The sequence below is a fragment of the Sceloporus occidentalis genome, unplaced genomic scaffold, assembly GCF_023333645.1.
Source record: "Sceloporus occidentalis isolate IW3139 unplaced genomic scaffold, rSceOcc1.0.p SCAF_46, whole genome shotgun sequence".
Classification (NCBI taxonomy): Eukaryota; Metazoa; Chordata; class Lepidosauria; order Squamata; family Phrynosomatidae; genus Sceloporus; species Sceloporus occidentalis.
Window position 1 is genome coordinate 5,307,609 of NW_028317026.1, and position 18,364 is coordinate 5,325,972.

The following is an 18,364-nucleotide window of genomic DNA, read 5'->3' on the forward strand; positions in this document are numbered from 1 at the left end:
TTAATTATTTCAACATAGGATGGTTACTATTCAGTTGTGGTTTATGAGACGGCCGTTGAGTTAATTGAATGTTTATTCCAATTTTGAGAACATGGTGAATGATGAAAAGCAATTAGAGCTGATTTTTAACCATCCTCAAATTGCAATGTGGTTCTGTTCATATGTCGGGTTATTACAGATTGCTGCATGGGCTGTCAAATTTTTATGAAATGTACTAACGCGCTCACTTTTACATAGTTGTTCTTCAGGGTCACTGATGAGCAAGCAAAAGAAAGTAGACTTTACCTTGTGGGTATGATCTGCTACACGAGCAAACACTACTGTGCCTTTGCCTATCACACTAAAAGTGCCAGATGGGTTCTCTTTGATGACGCATCAGTGAAAGAGGTAACGCGTATAATGTCTCAAATGTACATTTAATTCTGTGATAACGAAGTTAAGAATTAGACCAGAGAAAACCGTATACGTCAAACTGATGTGGCTGTTCTGCAAGCAGATACATGAAGAATGAGTAAATGTGTTGGCTTTGCAAACAATGTCTTTTCTGGCACTTGTCATGCTAAATAGTGTTTTGCTGCTTAGACAAAACATTAATATTACTTCCTATTACATTAGCAGATGTGGCGTTTTGTTTTACCTGCACCTGTAATTGAAAAATGCTAAGATGTATGTGTTAATTTCACCTATACACTGTGCCAGCCAGTTGGCTAGGAAAGTTATTGGAGAAAAGATATTTGAAATAAAAGGGGCATGTCATTTAAACTTCAAATGGTTTTGTACTTAAGATTATCTAAATTTCAATGGCTGGGTGCATTTTGTTTTGCAAAGGATTACAAATTCCTAGATCACTTTAGGATTGCTTTCAGTTAATCCCTTCCTGTTGTCGGCTTAGATTTATTTGTGTATGGATATGTGTAAATAGAATACAAGCGGAGCATTTCGTGCATGTTGTATTGGCATGAGAGGACACTTGACTGATCCATGGCAAATAACATACTGTTAATAAAGGGCATGAAACAGAAGAGGGTTTATTGTAGAAGCATAAACAATAAGGCATTGTTTGCTGCTGTGTCTAAAAGCAAAGGCTTGTTAATTGCGTATGGCGAGAACTATCTTGTATGGTTGTTTGCTTTAGAGGCAATTACAAACATTTAATGACCTATATAACCATTAATGATTATTAAGGTTTCTTCACGTTTCAATTCCTGTATCGGCATTTTTTCATGCCTTAGGCTAGTTTATCATGCAATTGCGTTTATCTTTCAGGTTGGAAACAAATGGAAAGATGTGGTCACAAAGTGCATTCGCTGTCACTACCAGCCATTGCTTCTGTTTTATGCTAATCCCGATGGTACGGCGGTAACTACAGAAGATTCTCTAAGGCAGGTCCTACATTGGTCTCATTACAAGAGAGTGTTCAACAATGAGAATGGAGGTGAGGTTTTTTTCCTTCCTTCTAAGTGTTTTCTAATTCCTTGGATTATTTTGTAATTCTTAGAACTACAGAGAAAGAGGTTTTTCTTTTGTTTTGTTTTTTAGGAACGTCGACATGTCAAAGTAACGTATGCACTTTAAGAATTTCCTTTTGTAATTGGCGAGAGTTAAGGAGCAATATAAATAGCTTTGAACATTGTATCCTAGAGAATAGTATTTCATCACTTTTCAAAAGGCCCCGAATTGATGTTTATCTTTTCATGAACTAGAAATCATCACTTAACCTTTTAATACATTTTGTATTTTACAGGCAGTGAAAGAATGCCGTGTGGATCAAAAAGTCCAGATCATGGCAGAGAGGGGGCTGCTGAGCATATCTATCAGAATAGTGGCCCCAGGTTTCAGATGGAGGATTCTGGATTTCATCGGGGCGTTCAGTCAAGTGCTGGCAGAGGACCTGGTATTGAACTTACTGTTTGGCTTCTTCAATGTTAATATTTTAAACTCGCATATGAAATAATGTTTTGTACATGTTGTGGATTCCCCCCTCCCCTTTTTCGTTGAACTATTGCCCATTAAAAAGTGATGGGTAGACCACCCCATTAAGATTCTGTAAGCATTTTTTCTTAACCTGTCTGTAGCACATAATTGTTTGTCTAAATTGTGCTTTTCTTTCTTCATGTTTTTCCCCTCCCTTGTTTTGGTGCTTATACTTTTCTTCGTTTATTTTTCTTAATCCAACCCTTTATAACGCTGATTGGAATTTACTCTTTTTGCCCTTACATCCCTTAGCATGGGAGGATGGCTTTCTCTGCCAAAACCTCTCACTGCTCCTATTCGGTGGCATGCATTTTGGCTTCTGTTATGACATTGCTCAGTATAGTTTGTTTCCTGTGGCATTTAAGCTTAATGCTTTTCTTTTTAATAGTTAAACTGAGTCGCAGTGATCCGCAAGAAAAGCTAAAAGACATATCCAGGGAGTGTGCGCAAAGAGCCAATAACCTGAAAAGCACATCGTCCTCTCAAAGGAAAAATGTGGATAAACAACAGAAGAGAGAAATTCCCCGATCCAAGGGTAATTGGAAATCTAATTTAACACTTCTAGAATGTTCTTTGACTGCCTTGGTTAATACTGGTTTTCGTTTAACTTTGTTAAATTAAATTTAACATAAAAAATACACAGTTAACATTTATCTTTTCCATTGCAGAGGCATCTAGTGGAGGGGTATACAATTCAAAGCCCTACACAGGAGCACAATTAAAGTCTGGTTCTTCTCCTCCTCGAAATGGTTTCAGACAGTATCCTGAGCCACATGTTTACAGTAGCCAAGGGAAAGGACCGTACAAGCAAGAAAGACCTGCTCATCAGTCCAGAGAGACTTCCTCGGTTACAGGACAAGTTCCAATTCCTGAACCGAAACAAGTAGCCAAAGTGAAAAGTTCCAGTTCCACTGGCTACGAAACAGACAGCAGCCAAGACAACAGAGAAAGGGGCAACATTCGAAACCGGAAACCTTGGAAACCCATGCGGGAAACTCTAAATGTGGACAGCATATTTAATGAAAATGAAAAAGGCCCACAAAGCCCTGGGCATGTAACGAACACTAACGGTAAACACCAACCTGCCAAGGACCAGACTTTTAATCCTAACTCTAAGGACAGCCCTAAACGCAAAGTCCTAATGACCATCTATGAAGATGAGATAAAACAGGAATCTGGCAGCAGAAGTTCATTGGAGTCTGTAGGGAAGAACCAGGCAGAAAGGATCAAACTAAACTCGGATTCCAAGGCTTACCACCTGGACAGCTGGCAGATGCAGAGGACCGAGTCTGGATATGAGAGCAGCGATCACATCAGCAGTGGATCAAGCAATCTGGATTCTCCAGTCATTGAAGGGACGAGTTTTGCTGATTTAAAAAGCATTCCAGAAACCAGCTTGTACGGGTAAGTCTTTACGATGGGTACTGATAAAGTGGCGTGTTTCAGATGATTAATGCCAGTGTTTAGTTATTTTTGCTCTTCCGAATAGATGTCTAGAACTGGTAGAAGATAGTTGGATGCAGCCATCTCACTACCTTGGGATTGTGAGCCAAAAAATCTTTGGGAACCCAACATTCCTAAATTTGTGTCTACAATCCCACACCTGCATTGAGCCTGTAGCATAAAGCAGGGAACGTTTCTCTAAAGCACACGTCACCCGTTTTCCATAAAATACTTTGTTTACGAACTTTAGGAGCTGTGGCAAAAAATGTTTTTTCCATTTATATAAGCGGTTAATAGGCATTTGCTGTGTATTATGTCAGACTACTTCTCGGGATGTAGAACCATTAGTTGCCATGGCTACTAATATAAATCTGCAGCAGAACAAAGGCTCCTGTGTGAAGTTTCAGCTCTTCTCCACTTGACTTATCACGGTCACCATTGTCGTTGCCATGATTCCTGAATGACGCAGCCAGTTTGGAGCAGCTGTTGCTTTATTTGGATTCCTAAAAAATGATTTTGTTAAAATTACACCGCATAGGCATACATATGTTGTTTGAACACTCTTCTTTAGTTCCCGTAAGAGCGTTTTGTGTAAGTTTATTGCCTTTTAAATGGAGCAGCACGTAATTAATTCCCCTCCTTCTGTGAGATGTTCTTTTCGAGTGCTCCATTTGTTTTGCTAAGCTTCGGTGTTTTTATTAGCGGTTAACAATGCATACATTCTCAGATCTATTACAAGTAATGTGCTCGTACGTAAACCCTTGTGACATATAAATATTTGCCTCTTGTCATTGTGTTGCGCTCGCCGTAGCTTTAAAGAACAATTGACTTTCATGCTAAAACAACACTGTGTGTGCCATGAGTTTGACTCCAGGATGTCAAAGTCAAAATAACGGCATAGTACAGAGGGTGTGATTCGGACTTGGAGACTGTAACATCAATGGGTCGTCCTGTTTACGTCAATTTATTTGGTCTCCAGCTGTTTCAATTCAAGGAGTCTCTAATTGGAATCAAAATGTCCATTTAATTTTCAAATGTAATGGCAGTTATTTTGGTGTATTTTTTTCCAGTAGAATGATTGTTTAGTATCTTTAATGCTTAATAAACATTAAATGTAGTGTTGTATTCAGTAATACAACTAAAGAAAATTGGGTTTTTTTATTTAATTTTGTTCTATTTCCTGCCATTGTAGGTAGTTATATTTTGGGTTGCATTCCCTGGCCAATCACCACACTGGCCTCTTTCTTTATGGCAATGTTAATTAAGTCCTGTTCATTAGATAAAGTCATTTCAGTTAGGGGGTCTGCCTGGGTGATTTAAGCCAGATGCATTTAATTGTATGTGACATAGCAGTATGATACAGAATTAAAATAATAAAATATAACAATAAAAAAAGTTTTGCTTTTAAATCAGCACCTGCAATTCAGTATTCTTTATAGGACACATACCCCCTTTGTAAACCCATGTGGGTAATCCCCCCCCCACAAAGGGAACCAATTTTATAATGGCCACTTGAAGCCATATTGACCAGTTTCAGCCATACACTGAAGCAGATACCACGGTGACACAATGACGTACAATCAAACACGCATACCGCTCAGTGAAACTCACTTAAACATACACAAACCGCTGTCAACCACATACACCAATCCTAGCTCGCACTCAACCACTCACACATCAGCCTCATAAACCAGTCGAATCCACACAAACACACACTCCTTTCAGCCACATGTTGAATTGCATGAAAACTCTAAAGGGCCACCAAAATCAATCTGTGTCTTTGAGAACTCCGGTATAGGGCCGCCACAATCAAATCCTTAGTAAGGTTACAAATGTATGTGTGGGTGTCAAATGCAGTATTGGATTGTGTAATAGCTTAGCTTAGCTTGCTCAGAGCTGTGGATGCCGTCAGTTCTAATATAATCTGAAAGTTTGAAAATGTAAAATTCAAATTGCACAATCTGACATGAAGTTGCTGCCTTTCAAATTTACACGTCGCTCTCTGCCAGTTTAGTGATCTTTTTCTATGGTGTGCTGTGCGTATGATGCTTGCCTTTATGCTATGAGATGGGATTAGAGCCCTACTTTTCAGATTCTTGATAGTAAAGAGGCATTGGGAGTGTCTGCAGGGCGGCCTAGCTGTAGAGCTGGACTGGCAACTGCTGGAGAAGTAAGCGAGCGCTGTTTCTAAGTTAAACACTGCTTGTTTCCGTGAAAGACGTGACCGCTGGTGTGACACTGTATCATGTGACTAGTAGAAACCTTCACTTTGAGTATCCACTTCAAGAAAAACTCTCCCATGTGCCTCTGTACGGTGCCAAGAAAGGCCTTATTAAATATTGCCTTGTGTTTTTTAATAACGTCCCCGTAGCTTTGAGGCTTCTGATCGTGCACCATATTTAACTATACGTTACTGGAATGCATTACTGTATCTAGATCTAGCCAAGATATAATGATTTTGAAATCTTGATGGACCCTGCTTTTTTTTCTTGCGGCAGATTACTTGTATACTAAATTCTGTTGTATTGAATTTAATTTACTAATGTCATAACTCCTTTTATTTTAGTGATCATCGTCAACTGGGAAATGTACTTCCGACCTCCGGGAGCCATTTCAATGGTAAGAAACCAAGCAAAGGTTATTAATCGGTGAAATGTTTCTTCAGCTATACTAACACATTTCGCGTATTGGCATTGTCTTAACGTCAGTACCTTCAAATATATTTGCAAACCTGCGCATACCGTTTGCCATATGCTTCAGGCATCTGTCAGAGGCAAAATCGTTGGTAGGCTGTGAACAAACAAAACCATGTGTGTGTGTGTGTGTATATATATATATATATGTGTGTGTGTGTGTATATATATGTGTGTGTATATATATAATATACACATACAAACTAATGGTAACATTAAGCCCCGAGTGTTTAAAAAGGATATCCTAGTTTACAAATTTGGTGACTAGTTTGAGCCGTAACACTGCTCCGCATGAAGCCATGATCTGGAAATAACAGCTGCTTCATGCTAAGCAGAGTTAATCAGAGCAGGACTCGCCCTCGTGTGCTTTAAGTCCCTTTGGAAATGTTCTCACTTATCACGCCATGCCTCTCCTTCCCCTCCTCTAATCCTGTACAAGGGAGACAAATCTCTTTCTGGTGACAGTTTTGCTGCACCCTTTTCTCATCGAATAAGGTCTGCATATACCTGACCCTCTGTTGGAATCCAACAGACTAGATAGAATTTTGGTGCGAAAGGAGCAAGGCAAGACTGTAAGACATCCGGGGAGTACCCACTACTTGGTGAAGAAATAGGGTGGGATAGCCTTACAGCAGAAGAGATTAGGGCAGCTAGGGAATATAAAAATGCATGAGGCTGTCATTTTACAGAAGACAAAAGATTATGGATTTGTTGGTGAATTCTACGACGTAAGAGCCCATCTTGTATAAAACGCTCAGTCTCATTTGTTTTGCATATTTTAACTTTTGGGGGTCACTTGGGGCTCACCCCAAGTGAAAAGGTGGATCCAGATGTGACCCTCCTTGCTCTCTTGTGCCTAGGGGGATACCAACCATGCCATATTGATGACGCCCAAACGTACCCAGATGTTGATTCCCTCATGCAGGGCATATTTGTCTCACAATTCAGTCATGGCCTGCTCTTTTGACATCCAAAACATCCTTTTTTGGGTGTGTAAAGCAAGAGAAAATTCCTGTTTAAACTGGATTTTAGATCTGCAGCCTAGCAAAAAATATCTAGTGTGCGTATGTATATACAATGTATATGTATATTTCTACAATTGTTCTTTAATGAAGATAATTAGGACAGTGACTTTGCAGGCCAGAACACGAACATCTGCCATATTTAGGTCTGCAGTGAACACTGGGCCAACATTCTCTACAGAATCACACTCTGGTTTTAGCCATGCAAGGCTTTCTGTGTCAGCAGAAGAGAAAAATAACACTTCTATTTTTATACAAGCTGGATTCCTGAAGACAAACCCTTATGGTGTCAGTGAGCATTACTCACTGGAAGCCATGCCATACATAAGAGACTGCTCTATGGTGGATCTATGCTGCCACCTGCTGGGCTACTCTGGAAAGTCTTTCCAACAAATGCCCTGTTTCTGATGCCAAGAAGTTTTGTCTTTTTTTTTTTATCATCTTATATTGCACCAGCAGATTCAGTAGTGTAGTGCTGTAGACATAATGCATAAGAATTACAGTTTTAAATGACAGGAGAACTAAAGCTTTTACTCGCATACTACTTTTCATTTTAACCCTTTATCACTTAAATTGTTTATGCATTTAAAACGTGTTATAAGAGATGTGCTTGTTAAAGGATAACTGAAGTGTGTGAGAACTTTCCAAGAGCAGTTCAAATCGGGCAATAAGTTAATAATGTGTTTTTCCCCTCAACATGATATCTGATTTTGCCACCTCTATCGCGCTTTGCATAATATAGCAAATATCACTGAGCCAACAATTCTAACTTCAACATTTGTTGATTTGGTCTTCTGTTTTACAGCATTTTTTTTAAAAATAGTGACATTTGAAATGTTATTCTCTAATTATAGTTTTTATAAATGCAACCAAGAATTGCAGGTCCGTGTACCATTGGTAGTTTGCAATGGATTTACATCGGCTGAAGGCTCATGTATGAGTATATTGGGCACCCTACATCAACGTAGGCCTTCAACCCTACTGGTGCATCTTAATATATTGTATGCCTCTAATGTAAGGATTAAACTATGGATATGGGTTTATATCCAAAAATTCTTATCACCATAGCAACCATTGGAATGTTTCTGTTGATTGGATCATTTAATTGGTGCTGTGGTGATTGTAGGTTTATAGATATATATGTAAATAACGTATATTTATGTTTTAAGGTTTCAACAAAGAAAATAATGGTTTGGAGCACAGATATGCGGATAAACTTTCTCCTGATGCATGTGAACCTCTTCACAGCCCTGCATGTCAAAGGTATTACTTTTTTATAACATTCTGTTTACATTTGTTAAAAATATCCCGATTATTTGTTTGCAATAATGGCTACATTGTCTTGAGTAATAATTGCTTATGCTTATTCATTTATTATTTTTTTCTTCAGGAAACTAGGTATGGATTCCAAAAGAGATCAACGACCTCCAAACCTTCTGTATGGTACTAAAGATTATGGTGTGAAAGAACTTCACTTGAACAAATCACTTGATCCTCAGGAAAGTTCAAATCAGATAAATGCTGTATGTTTAGAAAATCGCTGTTTGCACTATGAAAATTCTCCATCTCAAAGAGACACTCCAGTAGCCCCAGGAAAAGTGCATTCCACCAGTGGATTCATGAATTCTCCATTGCAACTTCCTGCTGGCAGCGCTTCCTTAACAGGAAGTTTTTCACCACAGGTCTCGCGAAATAGGCTGCAGCATGTAAATTTCTTCCAGTTTGGTGAAAACGACGTTTGCTGTATGGATCGTCAGAATTTAAATAGTATACCTCCTCCATTACCCCCTAAAAAATACCTAAGAAACGGCGTGCAAAGGACTGAACAAAATGCTGCACCGACAATTAATTCTAGACTTGGAGAACCCTTGTCCCGTCCTCATGCAGTCACTTCAGAGACCTTCTTACCCAATGATTTCATGAGACCAGAGTCGGATGAAGATTACTATCCAAGAAAAGATGCAGTTTACAATCATGAACTCCATTTTACTAAACCAAACTTGGCTGGCTCCTCTGCTTATGACTATCGATCAAAGCTGGTTCCACATGCCTTAGGATTAGATCCGGGTTCTCCAAGTGGAAGTGATACAGTTTCTCTGACAACATATTTTTCTGTTGACAACTGTATGACAGACACGTACAGACAGAAATACCACCAGAGGCCCAGGGTCTATGTTTCGGAGAGTTCTGGATTCCACAGGGATCCCTTTCAGCTAACAGAAACCATGGTGAATCCAGCATACCATCGGACACTTGACCACACTCATCCTTCTCTCGTATCAAGATCCAAACCTTCGATAGGAAATTTACCTTGTAATAGGTAAACTGGTGATTTTGGTGACATATATATTAACGTGCGTGCTATGAAGCATACTCCTTATGTGTTTCAGTTCATCAAGGACATTAGAGATCGGAACCACGTTCTGTGAAACAAGTTTGGGTTTGGTTGGAGTTTGGTCATCTCAAAGTTGTAATAGAACTGTATCAACAAGGAACTTACAGTTGCTTAAAATGTACAGTTAATGTACGTCAGTAGAACAAGAAATCATTTCAAAATGAAAGTTAGTAAATGAAATGGATTGACTTTTTGGGGGGTACTCGCAGTTCTATAATGCATATTGCACATCTGTAACTGTGTCTTGTATCAAGCTCTTGTATTGTAAGTCTTTGTGCAGTTACATAGTCCTAGCTGTGATAAGAAGTCTTAAATTTGGTATGGTTCAGAAAAGAGTCATAATTTAGTTAATAGTTAACAAAGAAAAAAAAAAATATGCTCACGCCAAAAGACCACATTAGCAGCTAATGGCTATAAATTAGAGCAATTTATTAGACTGTATCTGGCTATAAGATGCACTTCTTCCCCAAAGTAAAGAATGGAAACAGGACGGTTAACTATTTCAGTGCCACAGAAGTGAGCAGCATAAGTCCTACAAAATTTTATCTACAGCCAGGGCTGTCTTTTACTACAGAGCAAACGCTCTGGCACCTACTGGTGATAGTTTTAAACACACTCCCCCATCCCCATACAAACCAAAAAATATATGCAAAATCGTTTAAGGCAGAATAAATAAGCTAATGCTGCACTTGGAGGCTGCTATTAAATTGTGGGTCCTACTCGCATGGAAGACTTGCGCTGTTTACCCCATGGCACTGAAAGATTTAAGGCTAAATGTTTGGCCAGTGCACACACTTTGTAATGATCAGGAATTTTTGTCATTAATTCAATGATTTTTAAAGCTCTGTTTTAAAAATTTTAAAAACAAATTTTATATTTTTATAGAAACACTACCTAACATATTATATTTACATCTTTTAGAATCTAGATAGTCTTAGAAGGAGTTAGGAAACAACTGTTAAGCCAGTCATGACAGTTAAGCCTTTTCTCTTTTATGGGCTCAAAGTGAAGTTCCAGGTTCTACCTGTAAGCCATGTGTTTATAAACTAAAGTGCATTATTTTGTAACCAAATTCTACTACTCTGAAAAGATTTTTGATGACGTACTAAATAATAAATCCATTAACTTGACACCCTTTCATTTAAGTACCTTATTAGGCTTTGCTAACACAAACTGTGTTAGCAAATGCTAATAAGGTACTTAAATGAAACTTACCCTGGATGCTCCTAAATGCACCACTTTTTTTAATCTCAGGGTAAAGCTATTTGCCAGGTGTCCATTCAATGCCACAATCCACTTACACTCACCCACTTCCCGGCCGATATGCAGTTAAAACGCATGGGTAAAAATAATTCAGAATTCTGACCCACTGGGGTTTGTAATATGGATGGCTTGTCTATGGCCTCGATTCACACAGCCATAAGTGAGCCTAATCATCATGTTCCTCTAAATTCATGGATCAGCTTCAGGCAGTGATTTTGAAATTCTTCAAGATACATCATATATTGGCTTATTTTTTCCCTTATTATTCAATCACAAGATTGTTACACCCACAGCATAAGTAGTATGGGTTTTTTTCCCATTCAAAGGTTACATGACTACATTTCATTCAAATAGATTTTTAAAACCTACTTAATTTTAGCTTGTGGCAAAAAACACTCCATTTTGCTAATACCTGACAATGTTTTGATCAGTGTGTGGTATTGATTTTGAAAACAGTGGTGAAACTATATTTATATAACATATTCACATTGAAACAAATCAATTTTCATTTGGTGTAATGCTTTATTTGGAGCTGATGCCTTGTTGCTCTGTGTAGAGTGGCTTTCAACTCCCAGCCTAAAGGTTTTCTAATAATGAAGATTTATGCATTTTACATATATTGTACTCCTGCATACATTTGAATAATTTAGGGGCAGCAGTGGGATCCCTTAAAGCAGCGGTTCTCAACCTGTGGGTCGCGACCCCTTTCACAGACCCTTTCACAGAGGTCGCCTAATATATATTTACATAATTTTATGGTTGGGGTCACCACAACATGAGGAACTGTATTAAAGAGTCGGTTGAGAATCACTGCCCTAAAGGAATTGTCACCTAGGCCATGTGGCTCCTTCTTGCACTTGTGCCTCCTCTCAAGAAGGCATAGTCTCACTCTATGTACCTTTCTTTTCTTAGCGTCTAGAAAATAATTTTGCTTTCGGTTTGCTCCAATAAAATAGATTGTTTGCATAGTGCATTGAATAATGAATTCACATAGGCCAGTTAGTCGCATTTGAAAGCTGGTTTCATTTGATCTATACGTTTGCATGCTTGCAAAGACCATTGATAATTTATTTTAATTACTTTAATATAATTTTAGGTGGAAATTCTTTCTGCCATTAGACTACTTTTGTCTGTTTAAACAAACCGATTCAAATGTGCCCCAGAGTACAATATATTTATCTGCAATGTAACATTATATATGTAGGTGTTCTACCTTTAGGCTTCCCGTATGGGATACACTCCGTTAAAGTTAACCATGAAATACTGGAATGCTTTCAAAGCATTTCAAAAGTCACTTTTTGTGAATTTTTTGAGAGTGGTGTCGGCTCTCCTACCTTTGTATGGCTTTGCTTCTGTGCCTATTTAATATATATTTTATATATGTTCTATTGTAGTTGTAAAGATTTGTATCATAAAAAAAATCCTATTTTAAACCGGCTTGTAATATAAAACACTAAACACATTTCATAACTTTCTGTATTGTTTTACTGCCGTTTTTTTTTTTTTTTTTTTCTTGATATGGCATAGAACCTGATCTATGTGTTACTGTTACTTATTTTGTATAATTGTACATTTATGGTTAGTGGTTTATGTCAAATGAAAATAATGTGCAATATTAAGGGTTAAATGGCTTTTTAGAGTGATTTTTCAGAAACCATGTGAGCCTTACAAAATGTTTTTGTATAAATTTTAATGGTAAAGAATCCCTCTATGCATCCAAAAATTCATAAAGCGCACTTTTTTTTTTTTTTTTTTTTTTTTTTTTTAAACCCTGCTCCAGTGAACTGCCCTATCGGAAAGCTATATCTGTATTTTACCCTTGTACCCAGAGAAGATATTCTGGATTCCCTGTTCTTCTCTGGAACCTGTGATTTGACACTCCTTTTATCCAACTGCCAGCAGCTTTGTGTTCAGGCACATAAAGGAGTGTATTCGCTAAAGAGAGCGTTGACAGGAGACCTGTGGTTTCAACAGTTGATAAACTGGCCCTGTATACTGTATAGTTAAATCAGTGCGATTTCTTCATTCTCCTCAGCCATTGAGCTATACGTTAGGGCTAGATCAGCCCTTAATAAGGGATATTAAAGTGAAGGAGTTAAAAACACATCTCTTGCCAACTATCTTTTGTGAATAAACCAACAAAATATGCAATAGTTCTGTTAACGGTACTTCTCGAGGAGACTGCAAAACAATGTTCTGATCTGTTTGGCAGTTAAGATGTAAAGTTTGAAATGGTTGGTAATGCTTTATTAGAAGAGTTTATATAGAAACTGACACCGACAGATAAAATAGTAATGTAAGACTTGAGTGTTTTGATATTTACTTTAGAGATAGCAGGTAGTAAGAATGCAAGGGGGAATACCCAAGGGGGGGGTGACACAATGTGAAACCATGTTGGATTCTGACAGCCAATCACAATATAGTTCAAATGAACATCACCAGCCATTGCTTCCCTGTTTTTCAAAAACATCCAAGTAAAACAGAAATATTACATGGTTTAAAAACAAAAATGATGAGGGCGTGCTATATTGTATTAATATGATCATTGGATTGTAGATTATATGAAAGGGGGAAGTATAGTCTATTATTCTTAATATCTGGTTGAATTAAGGATTATAAAATCACGAGTGATTTCTCAGCTGTCTGCTCCTCGGAGCCCATACTGGTTATCCTTTGACATGAGACCAGTTTGACGAATAGGCATTAAACTGGAAATTCTAGAACTAGTTTTTAGAGCTGATATTTTCTAAGCAAGTTTGCACTAAAATTACACCACAAAAACCATCATATATGGCATCTTTTGCTTGCTTTACGGGGTAGTCACGATCATAATTTCAAGGAGCATCTTGTGCAATTGTCTATTTGAACAGAGCTGCTTATGGCATATGAGTGTCAACATGTGAAGACAATCAAATGAGAAATCTGTGTTTGTGTAATAAAATATTTTTTGAGTATGTTTGGTTGTTCTTTAACCCCTTAATGACAATACTGTTTCTTTCTCGTAGTACATTTTGGGACAAAGGCGGACATTTGTCTGTGTTGCTGTTTAGCTGTAATTTTCTTCTCTCATTTTGTGCTCCCACACGCTTTTTTGAGGACAAACAGGGGATACCATTATTTTTATCATATCTAATTTACTATACAAAAAAGATAAAATATGGTTTTTGTTAAAAAAAAAATGACTCCCTTTTTTTTGAAAAATCTTTTACTCATCTGCAAAAACTAATGATAAAAAACTGCTAAATAGATTCTACTATTTGTCCTGAGTTTAGAAATACCCAATGTTTTTGTTTTTTGTTTTTTCCGCACGTTATGAAGCAATAAGTACCATTAGCGTTTAGCTATTTCAAAACCATTTTTCCCCAAATCTCGTCATTCTGCGCCATGTGCTATTTCAGGTATCTGAGGCCAGGTGTTTCAAATGCTGGTGTTTTAACCCTTTCCATGCACTAATTCTACCCCTAGCCTTTGTCAAACTTTATGGTAGTCAAAATTTACCACTCCTGGTATATGTCTGTTTCAAATAACACCCCAATATGTGTTCAGCAACATCTTCTGAGCGCAGTGATACCCCACATGCATGGGTTTGTTGGGTTATTTGGGAGGTGTGTGTTTTTTTGTTTTCTTTGCTGTTTAGACATCTGGTCAGTCCTTGCCCACGTCCCATATTTGGGACATCTTTGAAGCCGGGCAATTAAATTAACCCCATCAAATCATACATTGTTTTAAACTAGGCACCAATAATGCCAATACTTTAACTCTTTCCATGCAGGAATTTTTTGGGAAGATATAGCACTTTTTTATACATGTTACCATATATATATATATTTAAAAAAAAATGAAGAGGCAGCCTGGAATGCCCCTCACCCGATTTGCATCGGGCTGGGTGATTGTCAGACCAGTGATTCCAGTCACTGGTCTGTCATTTAACCCACCGACCACTGTGAATCACGGGGATCGGGAGGTTGTGAAGCCCCCTCTTGGGGCATTGCGGGCTTGCCTCAAAGAATAGGCAGCCTGGAACGCCCCTCACCCGGTTTGCATCGGGCTCGGGGGCGTGTTTAACAGACCGGTGATTTGCATTACTAGTCTGTTGTTTGAACCGCCGATCTCGTCGATTTTTTTGGTTTGCCTTGACAGCCTCACTTGTGAGGCTTACAGGAAAACCGCAATGCTGCCAAATACCCAGACGATTCTATGACAGAACCCCACAAAGCGTAGAATAATGTGAGACAATTCCTTGTGCTCATTCCTACCAATGTGAGTATAAGAATTACACGATAGACCTTTCCTTGCTTTCCACCTCCCTTAGGCTGTTTCCACTTGGGTTGTTTTTTTTTGCTAAAAACGCCCATAATAACGCCAATTCAGCCACACGGCGTTTTATTAGTGAAAAAACGCTGCGGCCAGATGTTAGCTGTTCTTCAATAGGAAATCGCACAATGCCATTTCCACTTGGCGTTTTTCTGTTTGGCGTTTTTCAGTCCTCTTTGGCGTTTTACTGCTTTTTTGGGCTCTGTGGCAGTTTTTCAAAATCGCAGCATGTTGACACCATTTGGAACAAACATGCCATTACAAACAAACATACCCAACTGGACCCTGCGTGCCAAAAGCAACAGCAAACAATTTGCACCATCATTTGGGGCCAATCTTCCTAGAGCAGACATTCGGAATAAAGCATGCCTTACAAACCACAGAGACAAAAGGGTCCGCCGGGGCGTGTTTAAGTAGAACTCTACCAAGGAAATGACATCAGGAGGGGGCAGATACTTGCAATTTATCCTAATCCCTTTTAGCTGGGTGACAATTCTAACGTGTAAAGGCTGGAAAAACTGCCTAGGGTCAAAAAAGCAATTTCCACAGAAAGGCAAAAACGCCAAAACGCAGGTAAAGGCAGTGGCAGTTTTCTTGGCGTTTTCCATCAAGAAAATAACGCAGGACAAAAACCCAAATGGAAACCTAGCCTTAAAAGGATGATGCACGACCTCATTCCTGACTGCTCCCAAAATTACAATCCTATAGTTGTTTCTATATACGATGTACCTCATAATATGTAAATGCAACTGGATTAAGCAGTCAGGTTAAAAGTCCCATAGGGAAAAAGTGAGTTACAATCAAATCTCTAGCTTTTGTGAATAAACCCATAAAGTGTGTCTGAATTAGATCTGTTCTCTTAAGAGGGAATGTGTTTGCTTGGGCCATTTTACTTCCCGACAAAATTATTATTGCTGTATTGGCACAAGAGTGTCTTTAGCAGGAGGTGATACCTTTTATTGCATCAACATTTTTTTCAGATCAATCTTTTGGGACCTCGGATAGATCTTCTTTGATGAACACCCTGGATTTGGAGGTCTGGGTGAGGAGATTGAGCCTGTTTTGCCTTGGTTTGGAGCAGTCACCAAGGGGGCCGAAGTGGAATCTGCACCAAGAACGGGCTGAGGGCTGTTTCAAGAGGATTGCAAGGTGTTTTGGGAGGACTTGATAGGGAACTACATGTACTGCTGAATGTGCTTTTGTATGCTAATGACCCATCTCAGATAAATAGCCCCGCTTGACTGTGTTTTTGTTTTTCTGGTTTGGACCCCTACATCTAGTCTTGGCTCATGGTGTGTCATGATGGCTATAATCATTTGCTATATTCACTGCCTATAAGACAACTTTGAATACTGTGAATGTTTCAGACGACTGAATGGTTTTGACTCCAGGCAGTAATAGCAGATGCCCCCAAAAAAGTGGAGGCAGCAAAATCAGCAGAGGTGCTCAGCCAGAGTACCAGGAGTCAGTTTACAAAGGGGTCCTCTTTACATTTTGTTTCTACAGTGTAGTGGTTCTGAATCATAAACAACCAACACACTGAAAATACCAAGTATTTAATAAATCTACATATCCAACAGATGTTCTTTGGTTAGGAAAGATTAGTGAAAATAAAGTAAAACTGGCATGAGTGATGATCCTTATAAATATTTTTATGGAAATATCATGGATGCATTTTAATGGCCAAAGAAATTCCATCAATACATTATGTTGCAGCTGTATATGTCAACCTTTGAGGTGAGATCTCCATACAGCTTGGATTTAGGCATTTTCATACAATAATTAGAAAAAAATTAATTTTTGCAGAAATAAATATTTCAGAAGACACTTGAGAGATAAATTAGTCCTTTAACATCCACACTTCCTGGCCAATCAGTCTTGCAGTAAATTGATGCCGCAGTCTGGTAAGTGTCATCGCTATCGCTACCAAGAAAACAGATTGCCAGGAATCCTGTAGAATATTTCATTTTCATGGTGTTCTTTGGAATGTTCAAAAATATACCTGTTATGGGGAAAAAGTGTTAGAATATTGTACTACACCTGAAGACGTGTGGGTTTTTATTTGGACAGAGAATGCTCTATACTGATAAAGTGATTCAGGGTACAAAAAGTAAAGGAATTACTACAGAAATCCATATGTTTGCAGCTTTACAACACCTGTTTCAAGTTCAAGATGCTGACAATCATCATCTTTTGGCAAAAGCCTAGTATCCCGTTTTGTAATCACCTTAGACAAACTTGAGTTTGTTTATGATGGTGCTGTAACCTGGGTACTTGACCCAAATTCGACATTCATAAGCCCTCGAGTCACTCTCCTGTTCGGCTCAATCCCCTGTTGAACTTCTCTTTTACTCTAACAAACTACACAGTAAAATACATGTGGAGCAGCAAAAATGGGAGAGTGCACTGTATAAAAACCATATACACCCCAGGCACCTATAAAGTGGCTTGTTAGACTATAGAAGAGGAGGGGCAGCTGCAGCATCTACTTCAGTATTATATATATATATATATATATATATATATATATATATATATATATATATATATATATATTACACATTAAAGAACTCACATACTTAAATGTGTCTTCTGTAGTGGAGGTATTGGGGACACCAAACTGTCCCCCTTTAATGTATATTTAGATGTCACCTATACATTGTGGGAATATGACTAATGTATTGCGGCAAACCCTACTGAATACCTGCCAGCATTCAAATGCAAGGAGTGACACCTGTTTTAAGGGAGTGGTTAGGCGTGTATAATAGCAGGGATGTATGTAAGGTTACGTCATCAGAGTTAAACAAGACTTCTTTTAGTAGCGCAAATTAACTTATACACGCATTTCAGAGATCATGGAAAAGACGGAAAAGGGGACTTTGGAATTATTAGCCTAAAGAAGCAATGCAAAAGTATGATGGCTGGTCTGGAGCGATCACTTACTCGCTCACGGAAGCAGGTACACGAAGATAAAGAGAACCAGGTCAAACAGCAGGAAGATCCACAAGTCAAACCAGTACGAATGCTGGGATAAAGCCTGTAAACAGCCCTGAGCCTCCCTCCTCCGCTCTGCCAGCTCCGAGGCGTCTGGCCCGGTTCTGGGGGGGTCCTCTTCTTTTTCAGGCGATGTCCGGTGGCGCGCTTGCTGCGTGTCCATGCTGAACTCTGGAGCCTCGGAACGAAAGGCAGCTCCCCGTGAACGCGATGCGGAAGCAGGAAGAACGAGTGATCACGTGCTAATACATCATGTGATAGGATGT

At 38.7% G+C, this 18,364-nt stretch overlaps 1 protein-coding gene across 1 annotated transcript in view; it reads left to right on the forward strand.

Moving 5' to 3' along the window:
• LOC149289365 (ubiquitin carboxyl-terminal hydrolase 53-like) overlaps positions 1–18,138 on the forward strand; it is a 31,135-nt gene extending 12,997 nt beyond the window's left edge. The window contains exons 8-15 of the mRNA XM_089490745.1: positions 238–387; positions 1,267–1,435; positions 2,363–2,542; positions 2,688–3,378; positions 5,984–6,036; positions 8,302–8,395; positions 8,523–9,452; positions 17,955–18,138. Of these exons, the coding sequence (XP_089346871.1) occupies positions 238–387; positions 1,267–1,435; positions 2,363–2,542; positions 2,688–3,378; positions 5,984–6,036; positions 8,302–8,395; positions 8,523–9,452; positions 17,955–18,138 (2,451 nt within the window). The remainder of the gene's footprint in view (positions 1–237; positions 388–1,266; positions 1,436–2,362; positions 2,543–2,687; positions 3,379–5,983; positions 6,037–8,301; positions 8,396–8,522; positions 9,453–17,954) is intronic.
• Positions 18,139–18,364: the final 226 nt, after the last annotated feature.